Source organism: Protomyctophum bolini, assembly GCF_963924005.1.
Source record: "Protomyctophum bolini genome assembly, chromosome: 4".
NCBI lineage: Eukaryota > Metazoa > Chordata > Actinopteri > Myctophiformes > Myctophidae > Protomyctophum > Protomyctophum bolini.
The window spans coordinates 16,651,585-16,672,140 of NC_137865.1; the positions used below are offsets into that span (position 1 = coordinate 16,651,585).

General features: G+C 42.0%; 1 protein-coding gene across 1 annotated transcript; it reads right to left on the bottom strand.

Annotated features, from left to right (window-relative positions):
• Positions 1 to 2: 2 nt before the first annotated feature.
• LOC308314470 (RB1-inducible coiled-coil protein 1-like) lies at positions 3 to 3,557 on the bottom strand (the record flags this gene model as incomplete). Its single annotated transcript, XM_080762101.1, has 1 exon — positions 3 to 3,557. One exon carries the CDS (start codon positions 3,555 to 3,557, stop codon positions 3 to 5), a length of 3,555 nt encoding a protein of 1,184 aa, XP_080618227.1.
• Positions 3,558 to 20,556: the final 16,999 nt, after the last annotated feature.

Consider the following 20,556-nt stretch of genomic DNA (forward strand, 5'->3'; position numbering starts at 1 on the left):
TATTATCTGTTCCACGGAACAGCTTTCACTCTGTAGAACTTAGTTCCCAATGGAACTTTGTATCTGTTTTGAGCCTTTTGTGCCTGGCAATATTCCATTTCCATAACTTTCCCAAGAACCCATGGCCGTCTTGTACTTCCTGGTGCAGGTCTGAGGTCCAGTGCAGCGAGAGACTCTGAGTGGAGGAAGTAGAGGGTGGGTCCGACAGTGAACAGCACATAGTTGGCATGCCTTTCATCTAGAATGATGAGAACTAAATCACCCACCTGGAAATCTCTGATGTCAATTTTCTTTGAATGCTGTGCTGACACTGAGGACATGTTTTTGAGCATGTGACTGAGGCTCTTATTTTCTTCTTCCTTCATATGTAAAGTCTTCTCCAGTAAGCGTATGCGCTGTTTCTCCTCTGATATCATCAAAATGTTATTGTGCATTGTCACCATGCCAGCCTCCTGCACTGCAGAGTCCACATGTTCTTCTCTGATGACTTCCACAGAGGCCAATCTGTCTGGGTCAGGTGGGGGCTCCAAGGAACCAGATTCAGCCCTGGCTGCTGCCGTGACACCCACACCGAAGCCAGAAACTATGGCACCAGCGTCTGTGGCCTCCTGAGCTGCAGTGTTAGGCATGAAGAAGGCACAGGAGACCATTGCGGTGCTGTGCAGACGGTTCAGCTCCTCCTCAAGATGCTTCTTCTCCTGCATGACACTGGCTCTGTCCTCTGAAAGAGTCTCTATAAGGGCTTTGTCCTTCTCCTGTTTCTGGATAACCTGCTGTAACTTCTCTGTGAGCTCATTGATGATCTGTTCTTTCTTCAGCTTCTCTTGGGTTAAAACAACGTTGAAGTTCATCTGCTGCTCAGCAACAAGTGATGTCTTGAGGTTTTGCCTCTCTTCATTCTTCATTTTCTCCATAGAGAGAGGAGAGCTGGACTCGGTCTGCAAGGATGAGCTTTCCTCATCCCCTTTTGAAGACTGTCCCCCATGAAGCTCATTTTCTATAATGTCATCTGATGACGCAACCTCAGAGCCCTCTTCCTTCTCTAAATGTCTCTGTTCCACCCGTCTGTCCTGCTCAAATCTTTTGGAAAGAAGGTAATTCTCTGCCTGGAGATTGCAAATAACAGTCCTTAAGTCCTTCTCCCGCTGCTGGAAACTCTGCTGCTCTTTGTTTTCTCTCCGCAGAGCAGCCACTTGCTGGTCTAGGTCCTGCTGGAGTTTGTGCTGCTGTTCAGCATGTTCTTTCTCAACATGGAGGAATTGCTGCTGCAGGGATGACAGTTCGTTGCGCAGCAAGATGCTCTCCTTCTCATGGCGGTGCTTCAGCTCCGAGATGCAGTGGTCCTTCTCAAGCCGCAGAGTTTTCAGCTCTACCCAGGCAAGCTCATACTCCTCATTTTTAATCTGAAGCTGTCTGTTGAGGTCTGCCACCCTGTTGCTGAGGCCTTTAACCTGAGCCTTCACAGCCTCTGCCTGCTGCACTTTGGTGTCAGTTTCAAAGTCAAACGTTTGTGCATCAACGCTGTCTGGGGGCAAGTCCTTCCATGGTGCAGGTACAGGTAAATGTTGGGGTTGGCTGGAGGGCTGCTGGAGACTGCGTGAGGAGGGTGTTTTGGAGGAGGTAGGGGTGGTTGACCCAGGTGGGCTTTTGGACCGTGGGGTGAATCTCTGAGCACTCTGGTTGCAGGATGCCCTTTGTTCACTTAGTAGGTTGCTGAAACTTTGAGAAATCTCCACACTCTGTGCAGCTTGAACCAGCTGGTGAAGCATCTCTACATGCTGATTTAAAGGCTCAAAGTCACACGGTGTGGGAATCATGAGGAAAGGCTGCACCTCTGTGGGACAACAAGACTTCAGGTACTGCAGGTCATCAAGTGAAATGTCTGGAAGCTCATAGTCAAATTGTCTAGGCTCTCTAGTGCAAAATGATGCAGGAGGCCATGAATCAAGACCTGTAAACAAGCTATTTCTGAGGAAAGACTTACTGAAGAGTTTCCCAAATGTTTCCCTTTTGTCCTTCTCAGCCTTGTATAGTTGTTCCCCATCCTTCACAAGAGCACAGGCCCACTCTCTGTAGTGGCGTATGAACATTTTCCTCCTGAAAACCTCCACTACTGCCAGACAGTACATCTGGGGTACATTGCTGAGGTCCTCTACCACTCTCACTCTCTCCATTAGCTCTGTTAACAGTCTGAACATAGCCTGAAGCTTCTCCACAGCCTGGTCTGCTTGGAGCATTACGTAGCAGCACCATTTGAGATGGGCATGAAGGTTGTTTGCAAGTTCTTGTTTAGCAGTGGTGCACTTCTGTTTAATGTCTAGCAACTTACTGTGGTTGGTCTGCATGATCGTAATCTGTTTGGCATGACTCACACATAAGTCCGGCAGAACAGAAGTATCGTTCAGGTTCTCAGCACGCTTATGATTGGCCACAAATCCCTGAGCAAGCTCTTTCTGTTCATTGACCAGCTTCTTACAGCTTGCAATCATTTGGTCTAAAGCATAGAACCTATCCTCAAGCCCCTTGATAGCTTTCATGTTTTGATTATCTAGTTTGGCAATCGTATCTCGACAGTGTGTCAAAAAGGGTTGAATGATCCTTGGGTCGAGCCTGTTGATGGAGTCAAAGCACTTCCTCACGACTGATTCCATGTCATTGGGCCTATCTTGTACATTGACCCAATCTAGTAGTGTGACTTTGAAGGAGGGAGGGTTGGCTGATTCAGGGGTGTCATGCTCCTGTAGAGCTGCCCTCAGCCGACTGCTGTCAGTCAACACATTTATTTCCGCTGCAGTTGCCAAAAAAGATGTAGGTAAGTTTGTGGTCTGTGCATTGGTGGTGCAGAACACAGAGTGAGTAGACTTCTGCGCCTCTGCCTCAATATATGGGGCTGAGCCAGATATTTCAACACACTCTTTGTAACTGTGTCGTGTCAAACATTCTAACAGAGGTATCTTGGCCATGACCAAGACTGCTGTCCCTAGCTTGGTGAGTTTGAGTCTAATTTCTTCAAAGTCCCGCTGATAGTTTGTGTATGCAGTGTCAAAATCCCAGAGCAGCTTCTCATAGGACAGGGTGCAGTCATCCAGGTTAGCCATAATAGCAGCCCAGCCTTGGTGTCTGAGATGTTCATTGTGCACCAAGTATTCACAGAAAAAGCAAACTTTCTTGGCAACTTCAAACATTTCCACAGCAAGTTGTGTTCGTGAAGCAACAGTTTTAAGTACAGGTGGCATCTTTAGAGACTTTTCTACTTTAAGCTCCATTTCATTCTCCATGGAGAATGTGGTTTTAGAGACCGTTGGAGCCCGGTCAGACAAGATCATCTCTTTATTAAATAGGAAAATAGGGTTTGTGTCAGTGCCAGCACTGTAGCTGCAGACACGCCTCTCTACAGCCATGCACTCCCCTCCACTGACAACAAGCACTTGATGTTGAGTTGCAATGTTATATTTAACATGGATGGCATGTTTAAGATCCAGCACAGTTTGCATAGCAAGTTCTGTATCAAATGTTAGCATACCACCATTATTGACATGGAAAACATACAACTTCATGTTGAATCTTCCAATGGATTATGCTGTGATCATTTAGTGACTGGGAACAACATTTGCATCTGTACATTAGATAGCTTAGATAGCTATTTAGTGATTAAAGGTCTCTGTGCTTTACCTTTATAGCCTTTGATTAGTGCAATCCCTATCATCAGAGGTACTTGGAGGCCACTCTGGAGCCGTGTGGAACTCCATATTTGGGCAAGGCTGATCTCATATTGATGACGTCATTGTGGAACTCCAGATTTGGACAAGATAAGATGACAGAGCTCTGGTATAACATCACACGCATGCACGCACACACACACACCACAAACCAAACTATGCCTAAACATGACGATTTAGGCAGACACCAAGGATGTGCTCAATCAGCACAGCCGGGGATATATTGGTATTGCGTGGGTGACAAAGGTTATGTTGTGTCTGATGTCACAGTCACACATAACCTCTCCCAAACAAAGGCAATGATCAAGTGCACTGATCATCGATCCAAATATGAGCATGTGACATCAGACACCATATTTGGGCATAATGATTTGCAGTGAAGTTGTTGATCTCCAAATGGATGTATATAGCCTACTACTGTAACCTATCTGTATAGGCAGCGCTGTATACTGTATGCTCAGGCGAACATGCTTTCAATATGTTTCTCCAACAGTGGCCGTGGTGGTCCTGTGTGACAGCTCGCAGGTCACCGCAAGGTTCTGTCAAGGCCGTCTTGATCCTCAGCAGAGTGGGACCGTTCTAGGTGTGCCTCGTTCTCCAGACTCGCTGCATTGGAGGCACAGCACATCTTCCCCCAACGGAGTAGATACTATGATGGCAGGCTCAGAGGTGTAGTAGTAGCTATGGGGGAGTCTGCCAAGGATCCCTCGCTGAACTCCTGGGCTCCACCGGATGTCTCACCGATCCATGAGGTCCGTAGGGTGCTTACATCACCCCGGGGTGTCAGCAGGTTCTCTTCAGATGTACTGAAGTACTTTGAGCCTACCGAGATGATTGTGACAGTAAGTACTGTCAGTCTAGGATCATTTGCAGCATTATGTTGAACATCTAATTCAGTAGTTCTAAAAGTGGGGTCCGGGGACCCAAAGGGGGTTCCAGGGGGGTCTCCAATTAAGATAACAAATGTTTTAATATAGAAAAAATCTGTTCAACCACTAATAAATTGGCTATTGACAATATCCGAATCTACGGTACAAGGTCGCAATACAACAACGCATCACAATGTAGATTGCCCATTTCCAAAATAAATCTTGAAAAATATTTTTTTAACATTTGAACAGCACAAATCTTGTACGGGGGTCCCAGGTACACAAATTCTTTCAGATGGACGTCCGTGACCAAATACATATTCATCAAGGATCCTTGACAAGAAAGGTTTGAGAACCACTCTTCTAATTCTATCAAAGACGATTTAGTTCTTCATAGATACTCACTCTTGGACTTCTTATGCAGGACAGCCTGGCTGAAGTCGATATTTAATCTTCACTTTCACTCGTTGTGGACAAATATGAGTCATATTTGTCGACATATTTGTTGATGCCTTGACGGTCATATGACCGTCTGCAAATTGTAAGAAGTTAAATTTTATACCTATAACCAAGCCTACTGGCTACTGCCTCTTTCAAACGGTTGTTGTCCGATAGTGTTCAGCATAACTCTGATATTGTACAAATTTAGCCAACTGCACTGGTTCAAATATTATGCACCTGAGGCTAAATGTAAACGGTTACAGTTAATCCATATTGCTGTTTCACTGTTTAAATCAGTGGTTCTTATGGTTCTTCTAAACTTTTTTTAATGCCAACGACCCCAGGTTTGGGTTTGGTTAGGATCTGAACATATATTGTGCCAAGGAAGTACCCCCATACAAGATTTGTGTTGTTGAACTTGAAATGTATAATTATTCCAAATTGTTCAAAATGTTTCAATAGTTTTTAGAAAATAGCAATCTACATGCATGCTCACAATGTGTGGCATTGCATCATGATGTGTGAGCTTTTACATCGGTTAACAACGTTGTGAAGTCAGAACAGGCCAGCTCCATATATGGAGATCTAGGGGTGATCAATTGGCTAATTTGGGCCCTGTCCATAGCCTGGGCACTGTGGGCAGTGGCCCTATCCAGAGCCCGGACATAGACTTTTGTGCTGGTTCTGAACAACGGTGTATCCTATCGTCTCAAGGCCCGGGCACTGCACTCCCTGTGGTGTCAGACGTGTGTGTGTCAAATTTGAAGTCGGTGGGGAGAACAGTTCTTGAATTACATGGATTACAAACGTTCATACACACTTACAGAGACATTTATAGATGAACAGTTGATGTAAACTGTTACAATTGAACGCTGAGTATTTTAATGTAAATAACTGTATAATTGTTCATCCATCCATCCTCAACTGCCTATCTGGAGTCGGATTGAGGGGACAACAGTTCCAGCAGAGAACCTTTTACACGCGAAGGAGCAGTGGCTCCTGGATATGTTTCATTTCTGAAATGTATTTTCAAATAAATTGTTTAAAAAAAATGTAACGCTGTTCTAGTTCCTGCAGTTCAATGAATGAAGGAAATTTGCTTAATTTACTAATCTCTACATTTTCTCCCACAGGATTCTACAGATGACAACTTCACCTTGACTTCTACCTTGATCCAGGACCCCAACAACCGCAGGGTGGGGGTGGTTCTGAAGAGGGTTAGGACTGAGCTCTTTCGAGTAAGTACATCCTTCCTTACTACCAGTGGTGGAAACTAAAGTAACTAATTTATTTATTTAAGTACAATTTTGAGGTTTACTTTCCTTGAATATGTCAATTTTTCAATACTTTATAGTTTATACTATACACTCCACTACATCTCTCAGGCAACTCCACTACAATTATTTGAAAACGTCAAACTTACTACTCTGTATTCAAAACATGCATTAACCACTTATAAGCCCTATTGTTTTACTGTGTCTATTGGAAAATAACCGATGCGATGCATTGTGAGCTTGTAGATCAGCTATTTTTGAAAGATTATTTGATAAAGAAAGCTACCATGAGTTTGTCTGTAGGAAGAAACGTTACAAAAAACACTATTATTAATACGAATTACTTCACCACTAACTACTTCGATTTCCTGCATTTAGATTTATTGAAGGAAATTTGCTCAAGTTACAATTGTCTACATTTCCTCACACAGGACCTGGACGTAGACAACTGGACCTGGAAATGCATTGATGACCCCAAGAATTCCAGGGTGATACTGAAGGGGGTGCTAGTGAAGGCTTCACAGGGAGAAGCACCCAAAGAGCCACAGATGACTTGGTTTCCGTGTTTGACAGACGATTCCGACACGGAAACTTACTCCCCTGTGTCTCCTCCACCAAGGAAGGTCACCCCCAGGAAGAGGGTCACCGTGGCCAAAAAGAAGCGAGGAACTGGATCTGCTCCGTTCAAGTATGTATGGATACATCTTGGTCACTGGTTTTAATGGTTTTGTTACTTTAATTGGTTAGTTTTGCTTGACCACAAATGTTTAGATAGTATGTGGTTTAGACATGCTAGGTTCATTGTTTACCTTGAATCTTAGTTTCTTTGAGGCACCACATTGTTCTCCCTGCGCTCTATTTATGTGACTTTGTTTATTGTCTGAGTTAATGCTTACTCTCCTTATTCCCATCTCACACTTTTTGCAGGAGCATGCAAGCCTTCCTCCAGAAGAGACTACAATCTCAGAGCAAGGGAAACAAGAGGAAACCACCACCCAAGGACTCAAAGGAAGACCAGGAGGAAAACCACGGTGAAATGCCAGTGCCACCACCAGCCAAACGCCTAAGAGTGAGTACAACTTTACTACATAGTATACAAGGAGTTAGGGATCTATACTTGGCCCCTCCTAATTTCCCTCTGCACTAAATCTCTTTGCTATTAAAAAACAACAGATCTACAAGTTCACAACACATGTTGTGAGCATGTAGAACTGCTATTTTCTGCCCCAAACACTAGGGCTCATGTCAGTGGTTAAACTGCAAGCAGAGACATGGAAACAGTGGAACAGTTGAATTGAAGTGATTAACCAGTGATTTGTTATCCATGTACATTTACCACCACTAACATCCACTAACATTACAAATCACTACCTTTTCTCACACAGGAGGTCGAAGCTGACAGCCCCCCCAGGAGGATGAGCACCATCCTCATCGATGCCCCCAGGGTGGTCCATAGGAAGGTGAGTTGGTTTCCGGTTCTGCGTGAAGATAATGACATGGCAACTGCATGGTCTCATTATAAAACATACAATTGATACTTAATCCATTACATGTATTATATCTGCAAGGATACAACTCAAATGTTGAGTTGTAGTTATAAAATTTATGTCGAGATCATTTTGTGACATTGTTGTAATATGTAATATACATTATGTTACTACCGGTAATTAGTAACTACATGGCAAGATGTAACTTACTATGTACATTTGGTTATAATTAGCAAGATATTTTCACTAACATGTGTTTCTTCTCCATGTGCAGAGACAATCTTCTGCCTCCATCAGCACCAAGAGACCTGGACCAAGGCAAGGATGAAGGTTGACTGCCAACGTGTGCCAAGTAAGTAAATACCAGTACATCTTTACTTCTACACTTCATTTGTAACATCTATATAGTCTAATCATTAGACTATATTAGACAAAATACGTTTAAAATTAAACTTTGAAGCTGAACTGTGAAGTTCAGGATTGATTTTAGTGTTAGCTACAACAGTGTACAAACTGTACACTATGTCTTTGACACCTGAAGTAAATATTGAAGGAGACTGAAGGCAAAAGCATTCACTCATTGTCATTTTGATTTAAGGAATTCAGTTTAGATGGTTTAGCAAAGGAAGAGATAGATTGTGAACAAACTGTTGGTCCACACAATGATATAGATCCAGTCCTGCATTGTGAATCACAATTGTTTTAATTGGCAGCAGCTATGAACATACTGTATACAAGGAATGTCTGTGTGAGGTTGGAACATTACACTGAAAGCAACAGAAGCATTCAACCTGGAACCATCAGGGCTCCAAATGAGGGTGCCACTATAATAATAGGCAAATAATATAATATAACATAAAATAAATGTATAGGCAAATGTAATATAATATATACAAATGTTAAATTATATTCATTCAACTCTTCAATGTACATTTAAATAAACACAGTATTATATTTTACAAAAGCCACAGATTATGCCTTTATTGTGAGCATAAAAGTACATGTTGTATAACTTGACCAAAGTACCCCAAATAACCTGGGATGTGATCATGTGTCACAGACTCACATTATATTACATTTTATTTCATGCAAGTAAATTTGACTACCGAATGTAGTTATTCACTACATCCACCACCAGGGGAAACTACTGGGTATCTTATTTATATGGTACATTATTGTTATTGTACAGTATTGGTTACGGCTGTATATTATTTTTAAAGCTCTTGAAAGATGTATCCTAATTGTTATTGAGGAATTATAATTTCATCAAGTAATTGTTAAAAAACAAAAACTAAACGGTTATAGAAAACAATGAAAGTAAAATTCGGAAAATAAATGAATTAAAGTCACCCTGTGTTTGATATTGTCTTATAAACACATCACGATTGTAACAGAGCAATGAGAGCATGCCAGCAATACTGCCTCATCAAAGTTGGTGTTGAGTTCATTGCTTTAGCAGACAGTTTGAGGGTCCAATGTTGTTAAGAGGTTTTGTCCAAAGCTGTTCAATCCACCACCACGGCCACTGTTGGAGAAACATATCAAACCCTCTGAGAACATCTTAATGCCACAGCCAGAGACTCGAGTTCAGCGAACTCAGTCAGTAGACACATAGACGTCCACTGTCCCTACACTGACTGCACTGACTCAAAATTGATTAGAAATGGACTGATTTCACATGACGATAGGAATTTGATGGATGCGTGCAACATCTAACCATTGTGGGCACCTCAATGTTAAATCAGCTATTTATTTTTTCTAAATGTAAAAAATAAAGCCTTTGGAAAATGGTCTGAAGTAATACGTAAAGCATATAGGATTTGAACATGCATGGTACATCATTAGCAGACCTATCCTTCAACTATGCCCCTAATGACTGGCTGATCACAGGTTTTGTAGCAATTTGTTGCAAGTGTATTTTTAGGCCTTAAATGTTCAAGTCTGTTCAGATCATCATATAATTTACATTACTTCACATATTATTTTCCAAATTCTTTATATTTTTACATTTTGCAAAAAAAATGGCAATTTAACATTGAGGTGCCCACAATGGTTAGATGTTGCACGCATCCATCAAATTCCTATCGTCATGTGAAATCAGTCCATTTCTAATCAATTTTGAGTCAGTGCAGTCAGTGTAGGGACAGTGGACGTCTATGTGTCTACTGACTGAGTTCGCTGAACTCGAGTCTCTGGCTGTGGCATTAAGATGTTCTCAGAGGGTTCGATATGTTTCTCAAACAGTGGCCATGGTGGTCCTGTGTGACAGCTCGCAGGTCACGCCAGGTTCTGTCAAGGCCGTCTTGATCCTCAGCAGAGTGGGACCGTTGTAGGTGTGCCTCAATCTCCAGACTCGGTGCGTTGGAGGTACAGCACATCTTTCCCCCAACAGAGTAGATACTATGATGGCAGGCTCAGAGGTGTAGTAGTAGCTACGGCATGGGGGAGTCTGCCAAGGATCCCTCGCTGAACTCCTGGGCTCCACCGGATGTCTCACCGATCCATGAGGTCCGAAGGGTGTCAGCAGGTTCTCTTCAGATGTACTGAAGTACTTTGAGCCTACAGAGATGATTGTGACAGTAAGTACCGTCAGCCTAGGATCATTTGCAGCATTATGTTGAACATCTAATTCAGTAGTTCTAAAAGTGGGGTCCGGGGACCCAAAGGGGGTTCCAGGGGGGTCTCCAATAAAGATAACAAATTTGTTAATATAGCATAAAAATCTGTTCAACCACTAATACATTGGCTATTGACAATATCCAAATCTACAAGGTCGCAATACAACAACGCGTCACAATGTAGATTTCCCATTTCCAAAAGAAATCTGGAAAAGGTGAAACATTTTGAATATTTTTTAAACATTTGAACAGCACAGATGGATGTCCGTGGCCAAATACATATTCATCAAGGATCCTTGACAAGAAAGGTTTGAGAACCACTCTTCTAATTCTATCAAAGACGATTTAGTTCTTGAGTATGGATACTCACTCTTGGACTCGCTTCCCTTACCCAGGAAAGCCTGGCTGAAGTCTTAGTCGTATTCAGGAAGCACATAGCAACCTGTGCGCTTCCTGAATCTGAATTTGCAACGGTGAATCCAAGTTGCAAATCTTTGAAGTTTCTTATTTGCTCTCTGTCGTAGGGTGTTCTCCTCTCTGTCTTGAGGAGGCAGTGGATCGCTTGTCTCACCGCCAAACGTGACTGGAACTTTCTCCAAGAGGCACTGTGGTAACACACCTAAGAGCACAAAGGAGGTCATTGATTAGTTGATCAGCACATATTATCAAACTAAGTACTAACTGTTAGTAATCAAATGTGTTAGGGATGTATCATGTAAAAATTTCAAATATGCACTATAACTTTACTTTAGCAAATGCTTCTCTTTCTATAGAATGAAAATGTGTTTTTGTGGGTAAACATATTTGTTCCAGTCCAGTACAGAGCCCCTGCCTGATGACTAAAAGTCTAATCTCTCCCCCTGGTGGAGGCAATTAGTTTATTCTAAACAAATAACAGGTGATGTTTTGACCTGAGATCAGATTCTAAATCCTGACAGTTTTCAAAAATAGCAGACCTACAAGCTCGTAGTGCGCCACTCGGTGGCGAGCTATGAGCTTGTAGATCTGCTATTTTTCAATAGCTAAAGCACAACATAATGCTAACACCAAAAGGGGTTCCCACCCAGAATGGGTTAAGTGGTTAACTGTCATAAATTAGAAATTAACTGCGTCTTACCGAAGTCCTGAGCATTCTCTATGAAGCACTGAATGACTGCTCTCTGCAGCTTGAGGTTGGTTTCCAAGTTCTCAGTTCCCGCTCCAGATGGAAGGAGGTTAGGGGTCAAGACCACTGACAGGTTATTGCTGTCCATCTTGTTCTCTGCACTCCTAGGGTAGAAACAAACAGCAATCACAATCACAGTACAATTACAATCGGAATCCTTGTATTTGGCGGTGCATTGATCACATAGTAGAAAACACATGAGCATAAATCTGGAAGTTGGTTGAAAAAGCTGGTGAACACACTTACCTCTTGGACACACGGTGGAGGAAGTCAAAAAGGTAGCGCAGCACGCTGATGTTTCTGTCAGGCAGTTTGCAAGACAGCAGCAGTGTGGCGGCGGTTCTGTCCGCCTCACTGGTCAGCTCCTGGGCCTTCAGAAAGGCATCATGCAGCCTGGTGGGCAAGATGGGTTCGGGCAGCTCTCTGAAGAACTGCTTCACCAGGCCGGCCACAATATGGGGATTTGCTGTGGACAGACACTCTTCCTTGCCCGCATCCAGCTGGACCTGAAGAAACAATGCAAATGTTGTGTTTAGACTTCATTTATACTTCAGGCACTGTCAGTATGGGCTCTCACAATCATGACATCTTATTGTTGGTTAATTGTCATATATAAATAATTGTGATTAATGATTTAATTGTGTTTTTAGCATTAAACAATGGTACCCTACATATGAATACAAATTAATTTCTGTTTGCCTATTAGGCTTAAGCAATGACAGCAAAGTCAACTAGAGCCATTACTCACCCTGAGTGCTTTTTGTCTACTAATGGAACCTGTTATTCTGAACAGGCCCTCAATGCCAGTGTGCTCCAGCAGCATGGTGCATGCATCCACCAGAAACCTGAGAAAGCAGACACATGAAATGAAATTAGCAAAACAATTAAAAATAAACACCATTTGAACAGTAACATTTAACTGACATTTGCTGGTTTTCCACTTGGACACTCACCGTGGCACATCCCCGTGGTCAGTATGATGACACTGTAGGCTCTTCAGCGGTGCTCCGAAAACCTTCACCTGAGGGAGGAAAAGTATAGTAAAGCAACATTTAAGATTTCACAAAACAAATGGACAATCTTGTGGTAATTTTTCATCAATTAGCGAGTAAAATTACATGGCTAACAAATTAACCCTGGCTGCTAAAAACCCCAAAGATTTGCAAAAGATTAGATCCAATGCGGTGATCCAAGGATTAATTGAATGAATGAATCCATGGATGGTTATGCATTGGTAATACACTGTGCACATATCATATGGCAGATGATAAATTCAGAGACCCAGGTCTGACACAATTCATCTAAGTTCCCAGAACTTTTCGCCAACTCCCGCATTACTAAAGGGATGGTTGAGGAACAAAATGAAATACTGTGTACAAAGAAGCTATAGGCCTACGCACACCAAAGTCCTTGTGGCGGTGCCGGCACACAGAAAACTGTAGAGGAGATTTTGAAAAAACAAGAAGGTGGCCGCACACACCAATAGCCAGAGTGCCAATATTTAGGGAATCATCCCTGATGAAGGCTCGAAACGTTGACAACGTTTCAACGGTTAAACGTGAAGGCTTAAATGAAATACTGTGTACAAAGAAACGTTGTACCGTCGTTTCGATGGTTAAGCCTTCATCGGGATGATTAACCGTTGAAACGTTGACAACGTTTCGACGGTTAAATTTCATCAGGGATAATTCCCTGATGAAGGCTTAAATGAAATACTGTGTACAAAGAAACGTTGTACCGTCGTTTCGATGGTTAAGCCGTCATCAGGATTATTAACCGTCGAAACGTTGACAACGTTTCGACGGTTAAACTTGAAGGCTTAAATTAAATACTGTGTATAAAGAAACGTTGTACCGTCGTTTCGATGGTTAAGCCTTCATCGGGATGATTAACCGTTGAAACGTTGACAACGTTTCGACGTTAAACTTCATCAGGGATGATTTCCTGATGAAGGCTTAAATGAAATACTGTGTACAAAGAAACGTTGTACCGTCGTTTCGATGGTTAAGCCTTCATCAGGATGATTAACCGTCGAAACGTTGGATTAATTTCCGTCTTACTGTCCTAATAAATATTGGCATTCTGGCTATTGGTGTGTGCGGCCACCTTCTTGTTTTTTCAAGATCTCCTCTACGAGGAACAAAATGAAACATTCCAAATAATGCGTTCTAGGTTTGTACACTCACCTTGCTCCAAGTCCATGTTGACATCTTCCTTCCCTTTGTTTTGCGGCAATCAGGCGTTATAATACCATAAGTATTGAGCTGATGCTCAGCTACAACACCACGGTCCAAAATACTCATACACATAACTGTAAGTATAGTATACAGGTCCTATATAATAGTTATTATTATTAGTGTGTTAACAAATAAGCTGTTTTGTAACTGTGATCAAATAAACTTCTCTGCTCCTCTGCTCTGCGTCTGCTCCAAAGAGTTGTCCAGTTGATGTGAGAGGTTTTTCTAAAAATCAGTTAGTTAGTGCACACGGTGTACACGTGCACATCAACAAACACGTTGTCATACGCCGGCTCACGACAATGGGCGGGGCCGTTTACTGGCGGGGCCAATCACAGAGGGCCGTGCTGTCGCGAAATAAACCAACCAGATAACAGGTGTATCAGATGACGTCGGATTATATTTTCAAACGGCTCATCCAATCACAGAGGGCCGTGCTGTCGCGAAATCAGCCAACCAGATAACAGGTGTATCAGATGACGTCGGATTATATTTTCAAACGGCTCATCTCTTCATTCGCTTTCACTCACACTCACACACTCACAAGTTTTTGCGAACAACTGTCAACTGGACGTTTATTGAGAGGACCCAACACAAGCGGACAGTTACTTCAAGTTCTACCAAACGAACGTTATGAAGAAGATGGAGACGGTATGTAGACGTGTTTATTAATACAATAGTATGCACTGTCAACGGTCAACGATCGTAATAATGTTATTTAGTGACGGAATTGTTTACAGGCAGGTTTGTTTGACGTGCCAAAAACGCTATAGTTAATTTGAAACGTTAGCAGTAAATAGCCTAGTTTGTTTGCTCTGCTCTGCTCTAAATGTCGTTGACGCGTGGTGTTATTATGGATCCCACCGAGCCCCGTTTCGTTCCTTCGCAGATAAGTAAGCCAGCTGGGACCGAGGCTACGTTTCGGATGGAACGTCGCGGTGGGTGAGGTTCCGGGGCTAATGCTACACGAAACGGCAACGGTCTATCCCTAGAGCGGTTCGGAGTGGTTCGGATTCATAATCACGCTCATTCGTTGACAAGGTTTGATATTTACTCTTCGCTTTCACTCGATCGTTGTGGACAAATATGAGTCATATTTGTCGACATATTTGTTGACGGTCATATTATATGACCGTCTGCAAATTGTAAGAAGTTCAATTTTATACCTATAGCCAGGCCTACTGGCTACTGCCTCTTTCAAACGGTTGTTGTCAGATAGTGTTCAGCATAACTCTGATATTGTGCAAATTTAGCCAACTGCACTGGTTCAAATATTATGCACCTGAGGCTAAATGTAAACGGTTACAGTTAATCCATATGGCTGTTTCACTGTTTAAATCAGTGGTTCTTATGGTTCCAAAACTTTTTAATGCCAACTACCCCAGGTTTGGGTTTGGTTAGGATCTGAACATATATTGTGCCAAGGAATCTCATACAAGATTTGTGTTGTTGAACTTGAAATGTATAATTATTCCAAATTAATTGTTCAAAATGTTTCAATAGTTTTTAGAAAATAGTAGATCTACATTCATGCTCACAATGTGTGGCATTGCATCATGACATGTGTGAGCTTTTACATCGGTTAACAACATTGTGAAGTCAGAACAGGCCAGCTCCATATATGGAGATCTAGGGGTAATCAGGTGTGATCAATTGGCTAATTTGGGCCCTGTCCATAGCCTGGGCACTATGGGCAGTGGCCTTATCCAGAGACCGGACATAGACTTTTGTGCTGGTTCTGAACAACGGTGTATCCCACCGACTCGAGGCCCGGGCACTGCACACAGTGTCAAACGCGTGTGTCAAATCTTTGACACCAAACAGGTGTCAAAAGTCGGTGGGGCGAACATTTCTTGAGTTACGTGGATTACAAACGTTCATACACACTTACAGAGACATTTATAGATGAACAGTTGATGTAAACTCTTACAATTGAACGCTGAGGATTTTAATGTAAATAACTAACTGTATAATTGTTCATCCATCCTCATCTGCCTATCTGGAGTCGGATTGAGGGGTCAACAGTTCCAGCAGAGACTTCCAGACTTCCCATTCCTGGACAACACTTCCCACTTCATCCTGGGAGTTCCCAAGGCATTCCACCAAGGCCTCTGGTCATCACCCTAGGGAGACTAGCCTGGCTAATAACTTTAAGCCAGACCGAATCAGCCGTTGGCAAAAAAAATTGCCTGCCGGCGAGTTGTGCGATATTAGTATGGCTTATTAGCCAGGCTATAGGGAGACGACCAGAGGCATTCGTACTAGATGGCGATGCCTGAACCTTTTACACGTGAAGGAGCAGTGGCTCCTGGATATGTTTCATTTCTGAAATTCATTTTCAAATCAATTGTTAAAGAAAATGAAATGCCGTTCTAGTTCCTGCAGTTCAATGAATGAAGGACATTTGCTTAATTTACTAATCTCTACATTTTCTCCCACAGGATTCTACAGATGACTTCACCTTGACTTCTACCTTGATCCAGGACCCCAACAACCGCAGGGTGGGGGTGGTTCTGAAGAGGGTTAGGACTGAGCTCTTTCGAGTAAGTACATCCTTCCTTCCTTACTACCAGTGGTGGAAACTAAAGTAACTAAGTTGATTTATTTATTTAAGTACAATTTTTATGTTTACTTTCCTTGAATATGTCAATTCAATACTTTTTAGTTTATACTATACACTCCACTACATCTCTCAGGCAACTCCACTACCATTTTTTGAAAACTTCAAACTTACTACTCTGTAGATTATTATTCAAAACATGCATTAACCACTTATAAGCCCTATTTTTTTACTGTGTCTATTAGAAAATAACCGATGCGATGCATTGTGAGCTTGTAGATCGGCTATTTTTTAAAGATTATTTGATAAAGAAAGCTTCCATGAGTTTGTCTGTAGGAAGAAACGTTACAAAAAACACTATTATTAATACGAATTACTTCACTACTAACTACTTCAATTTCATGAATTTAGATTTATTGAAGGAAATTCGCTGAAGTTACAATTGTCTACATTTCCTCACACAGGACCTGGACCTAGACAACTGGACCTGGAAATGCATCGATGACCCCAATAATTCCAGGGTGATACTGAAAGGGGTGCTAGTGAAGGCTTCACAGGGAGAAGCACCCAAAGAGCCACAGGTGAGTTGGTTTCCGTGTTTGACTGACGATTCCGACACGGAAACTGACTCCCCTGTGTGTCCTCCACCAAGGCAGGTCACCCCCAGGAAGAGGGTCACCGTGGCCAAAAAGAAGCGAGGAACTGGATCTGCTCAGTTCAAGTATGTATAGATACATCTTGGTCACTGGTTTTAATGGTTTTGTTACTTTAATTGATTCGTTTTGCTTGACCACAAATGTTTAGATAGTATGTTGTTTAGACATGCTAGGTTCATTGTTTACCTTGAATCTTAGTTTCTTTGAGGCACCACATTGTTCTCCCTGTGCTCTATTTATGTGACTTTGTTTATTGTCTGAGTTAATGCTTACTCTCCTTATTCCCATCTCACACTTTTTGCAGGACCATGCAAGCCTTCCTCCAGAAGAAACTACAATCTCAGAGCAAGGGAAACAAGAGGAAACCACCACCCAAGGACTCAAAGGAAGACCAGGAGGAAAACCACGGTGAAATGCCAGTGCCACCACCAGCCAAACGCCTAAGAGTGAGTACAACTTTACTACATAGTATACAAGGAGTTAGGGATCTATACTTGGCCCCTCCTAATTTCCCTCTGCACTAAATCTCTTTGCTAAAAACAACAGATCTACAAGTTCACAACACATGTTGTGAGCATGTAGAACTGCTATTTTCTGCCCCAAACACTAGGGCTCATGTCAGTGGTTAAACTGCAAGCAGAGACATGGAAACAGTGGAACAGTTGAATTGAAGTGATTAACCAGTGATTTGTTATCCATGTACATTTACCACCACTAACATCCACTAACATTACAAATCACTACCTTTTCTCACACAGGAGGTCGAAGCTGACAGCCCCCCCAGGAGGATGAGCACCATCCTCATCGATGCCCCCAGGGTGGTCCATAGGAAGGTGAGTTGGTTTCCGGTTCTGCGTGAAGATAATGACATGGCAACTGCATGGTCTCATTATAAAACATACAATTGATACTTAATCCATTACATGTATTATATCTGCAAGGATACAACTCAAATGTTGAGTTGTAGTTATAAAATTTATGTCGAGATCATTTTGTGACATTGTTGTAATATGTAATATACATTATGTTACTACCGGTAATTAGTAACTACATGGCAAGATGTAACTTACTATGTACATTTGGTTATAATTAGCAAGATATTTTCACTAACATGTGTTTCTTCTCCATGTGCAGAGACAATCTTCTGCCTCCATCAGCACCAAGAGACCTGGACCAAGGCAAGGATGAAGGTTGACTGCCAACGTGTGCCAAGTAAGTAAATACCAGTACATCTTTACTAATAGAGAATTTAGCCAGGGGCACGGTGGCACAGTTGGTAGTGCTGTCGCCTCACAGCTAGAAGGTCCTTGGTTCGATTCCCGCTGGGGACGCTGTGGGCACCGGCGGCGTGTTCCCTCCTCCGCGTCATCAGTGCCCATACCCGAGGCGGGGGTTGGCGAAAGGGCCTTTCTGTGTGGAGTTTGCATGTTCTCCCCGTGTCCCCTAGGGTAGATACCCTCACAAAAAATGCAGTAATCCTGGTCTCTAAAACTACCTCCCCCTGGCCAGCCGGGGCGCCTGATGGAGGGGAAAGGAACTGGTCGGAATAACGTGTCCCTTCCACGCGCTACGTCCGGCCGGGGAAATTCCCCTCTGTCAGGTGAAAAGAAGCAGCTTGGACTCCTCATGCATAGAAGGAGGCATGAGGTCAGTCCGCTGCCCCCCCAGGTTGGCAGAGGAAGTGTAGCGCCCAGGATTACATTAGATAATTGGCACTGGGTGAAAAGAAAACTGGGTTACAAAATCGTGGGATAAAATTATAAAAGAAAGAGAATTTAGCCACTTAATAAATACATCATAATACACTGTCTAGTTTAGTTAGACCATCCATCCATCTACAGTATGAAGAAGTTATTTACTATTAAGAGGATCTGATGCTTGATCATCCAAGAGTGGAGCTAAACTAGGCTACGCTCCCATTCAACAAACCTTTAACTTACTTAAGCCACTTATACTTAGTCGACCAAGGTGCCCCAGGCCTCCATACTAGGTCCTCCTTTTTCGCCCTACACTACATTTCTTTACCAAAAAAGCCAATCTACAAGCTCACAGCGCCTTGCATCGAGACTAGGGATGTGCCGATGAGACATTTTGGCCGATATCGATATCCAATGTAATTAATTGCTGTTATGGTTCGATAACCAATATTACCGATGTCGATATGATCTCATTCTGTATTAAAACATTATAATAATTTTGTCCATTCTGAAAAATGCATGTAACAGGGTATCTGCACTGCAGGCTTAGGGAAGTCAGATTTAACTTAAATACCTTTATTTTAAATATTGTGAGCTTGTAGATCTGTTCAAGATGTTACTTTGGGCTTGTTTATCTGTAAAGACAGGCCGATTAATCAGACCCATTCATTAATCGGGCTGATTGATTAATCGAACCGATGCAGATTAATCTAAAAACAACTAAAATCGGCCGATACCGATGTGTTTACCGATTAATCTCCCATCACTAATCGAGACTCATTGTGAGCTTGTATATCTGCTATTTGTGCTGCATGTTCATCCCAGAAAGAATAGGGGCATTAGGGTTCCCGTGGTTAAACTGCAAGATATAAAAAAGGAGCAATTTCCTGCAATTAAATGTATGAAGTAAATGACCTAAAGTTACTTATCACTTATTTTTCTCACACAGGTCCCTGATCCATCCCAGCAGGACGACACACTCTCACCTCCTCCCACCTCAATCTATCCCACCCATCTTTCCCCCCCTCTCTATTTCTCTCTCTGTGTATACATAGTTATGCTTGTAAATAGTTGTTACTTTGAAATGATAGTATGCTACACTGAGTATTATTTCTCTTTTGTTTAATAATCTGTATCAGTTGTAAATAATAGTGCTAATCTTTCTTACATTAATGGTTTAATCTTTTGTTATTTTGTATTTGTATTTTAAAGAGATTGTTGAGAAGTATGTTTCATATTGTGTTATACATCAAACGTGCTTCATCCTTTATGTTATATTTAAGTTTGATTTCATAATAATAAATAATATATTTTATTTGATAATCATATATCTAGCTTCATGTCTTTATTTTCTTCTTTTAGTTTAAATATAACTAAGCTATGAAAAACTCAGGCTTGAGGTTTCTACAAAACAACTGTAACCATATTCCCATGATAGTGAAATAGTAGACTAGTGGATTAGACTATATAGATGTTACAAATGAAACTTTAAAGCTGAACTGTGAAGTTCAGGATTGATGTCAGTGTCAGCTACAACAGTGTACACTACATCTTTGACACCTGAAGTAAATATTAAAGGAAAAAAGATTCACTCATTGTCATTTTGATTTAAGGAATCCAGGTGAGATGGTTTAGCAAAGGAAGAGATAGATTGTGAACAAACTGTTGGTCCACACAATGATACAGATGAGGAAAATCCAGTCCTGCATTGTGAATCACAATTGTTTTAATTGGCAGCAGCTATGAACATACTGTATACAAGGAATGTCTGTGTGAGGTTGGTACATTACACTGAAAGCAACAGAAGCATTCAACCTGGGACCATCAGGGCTC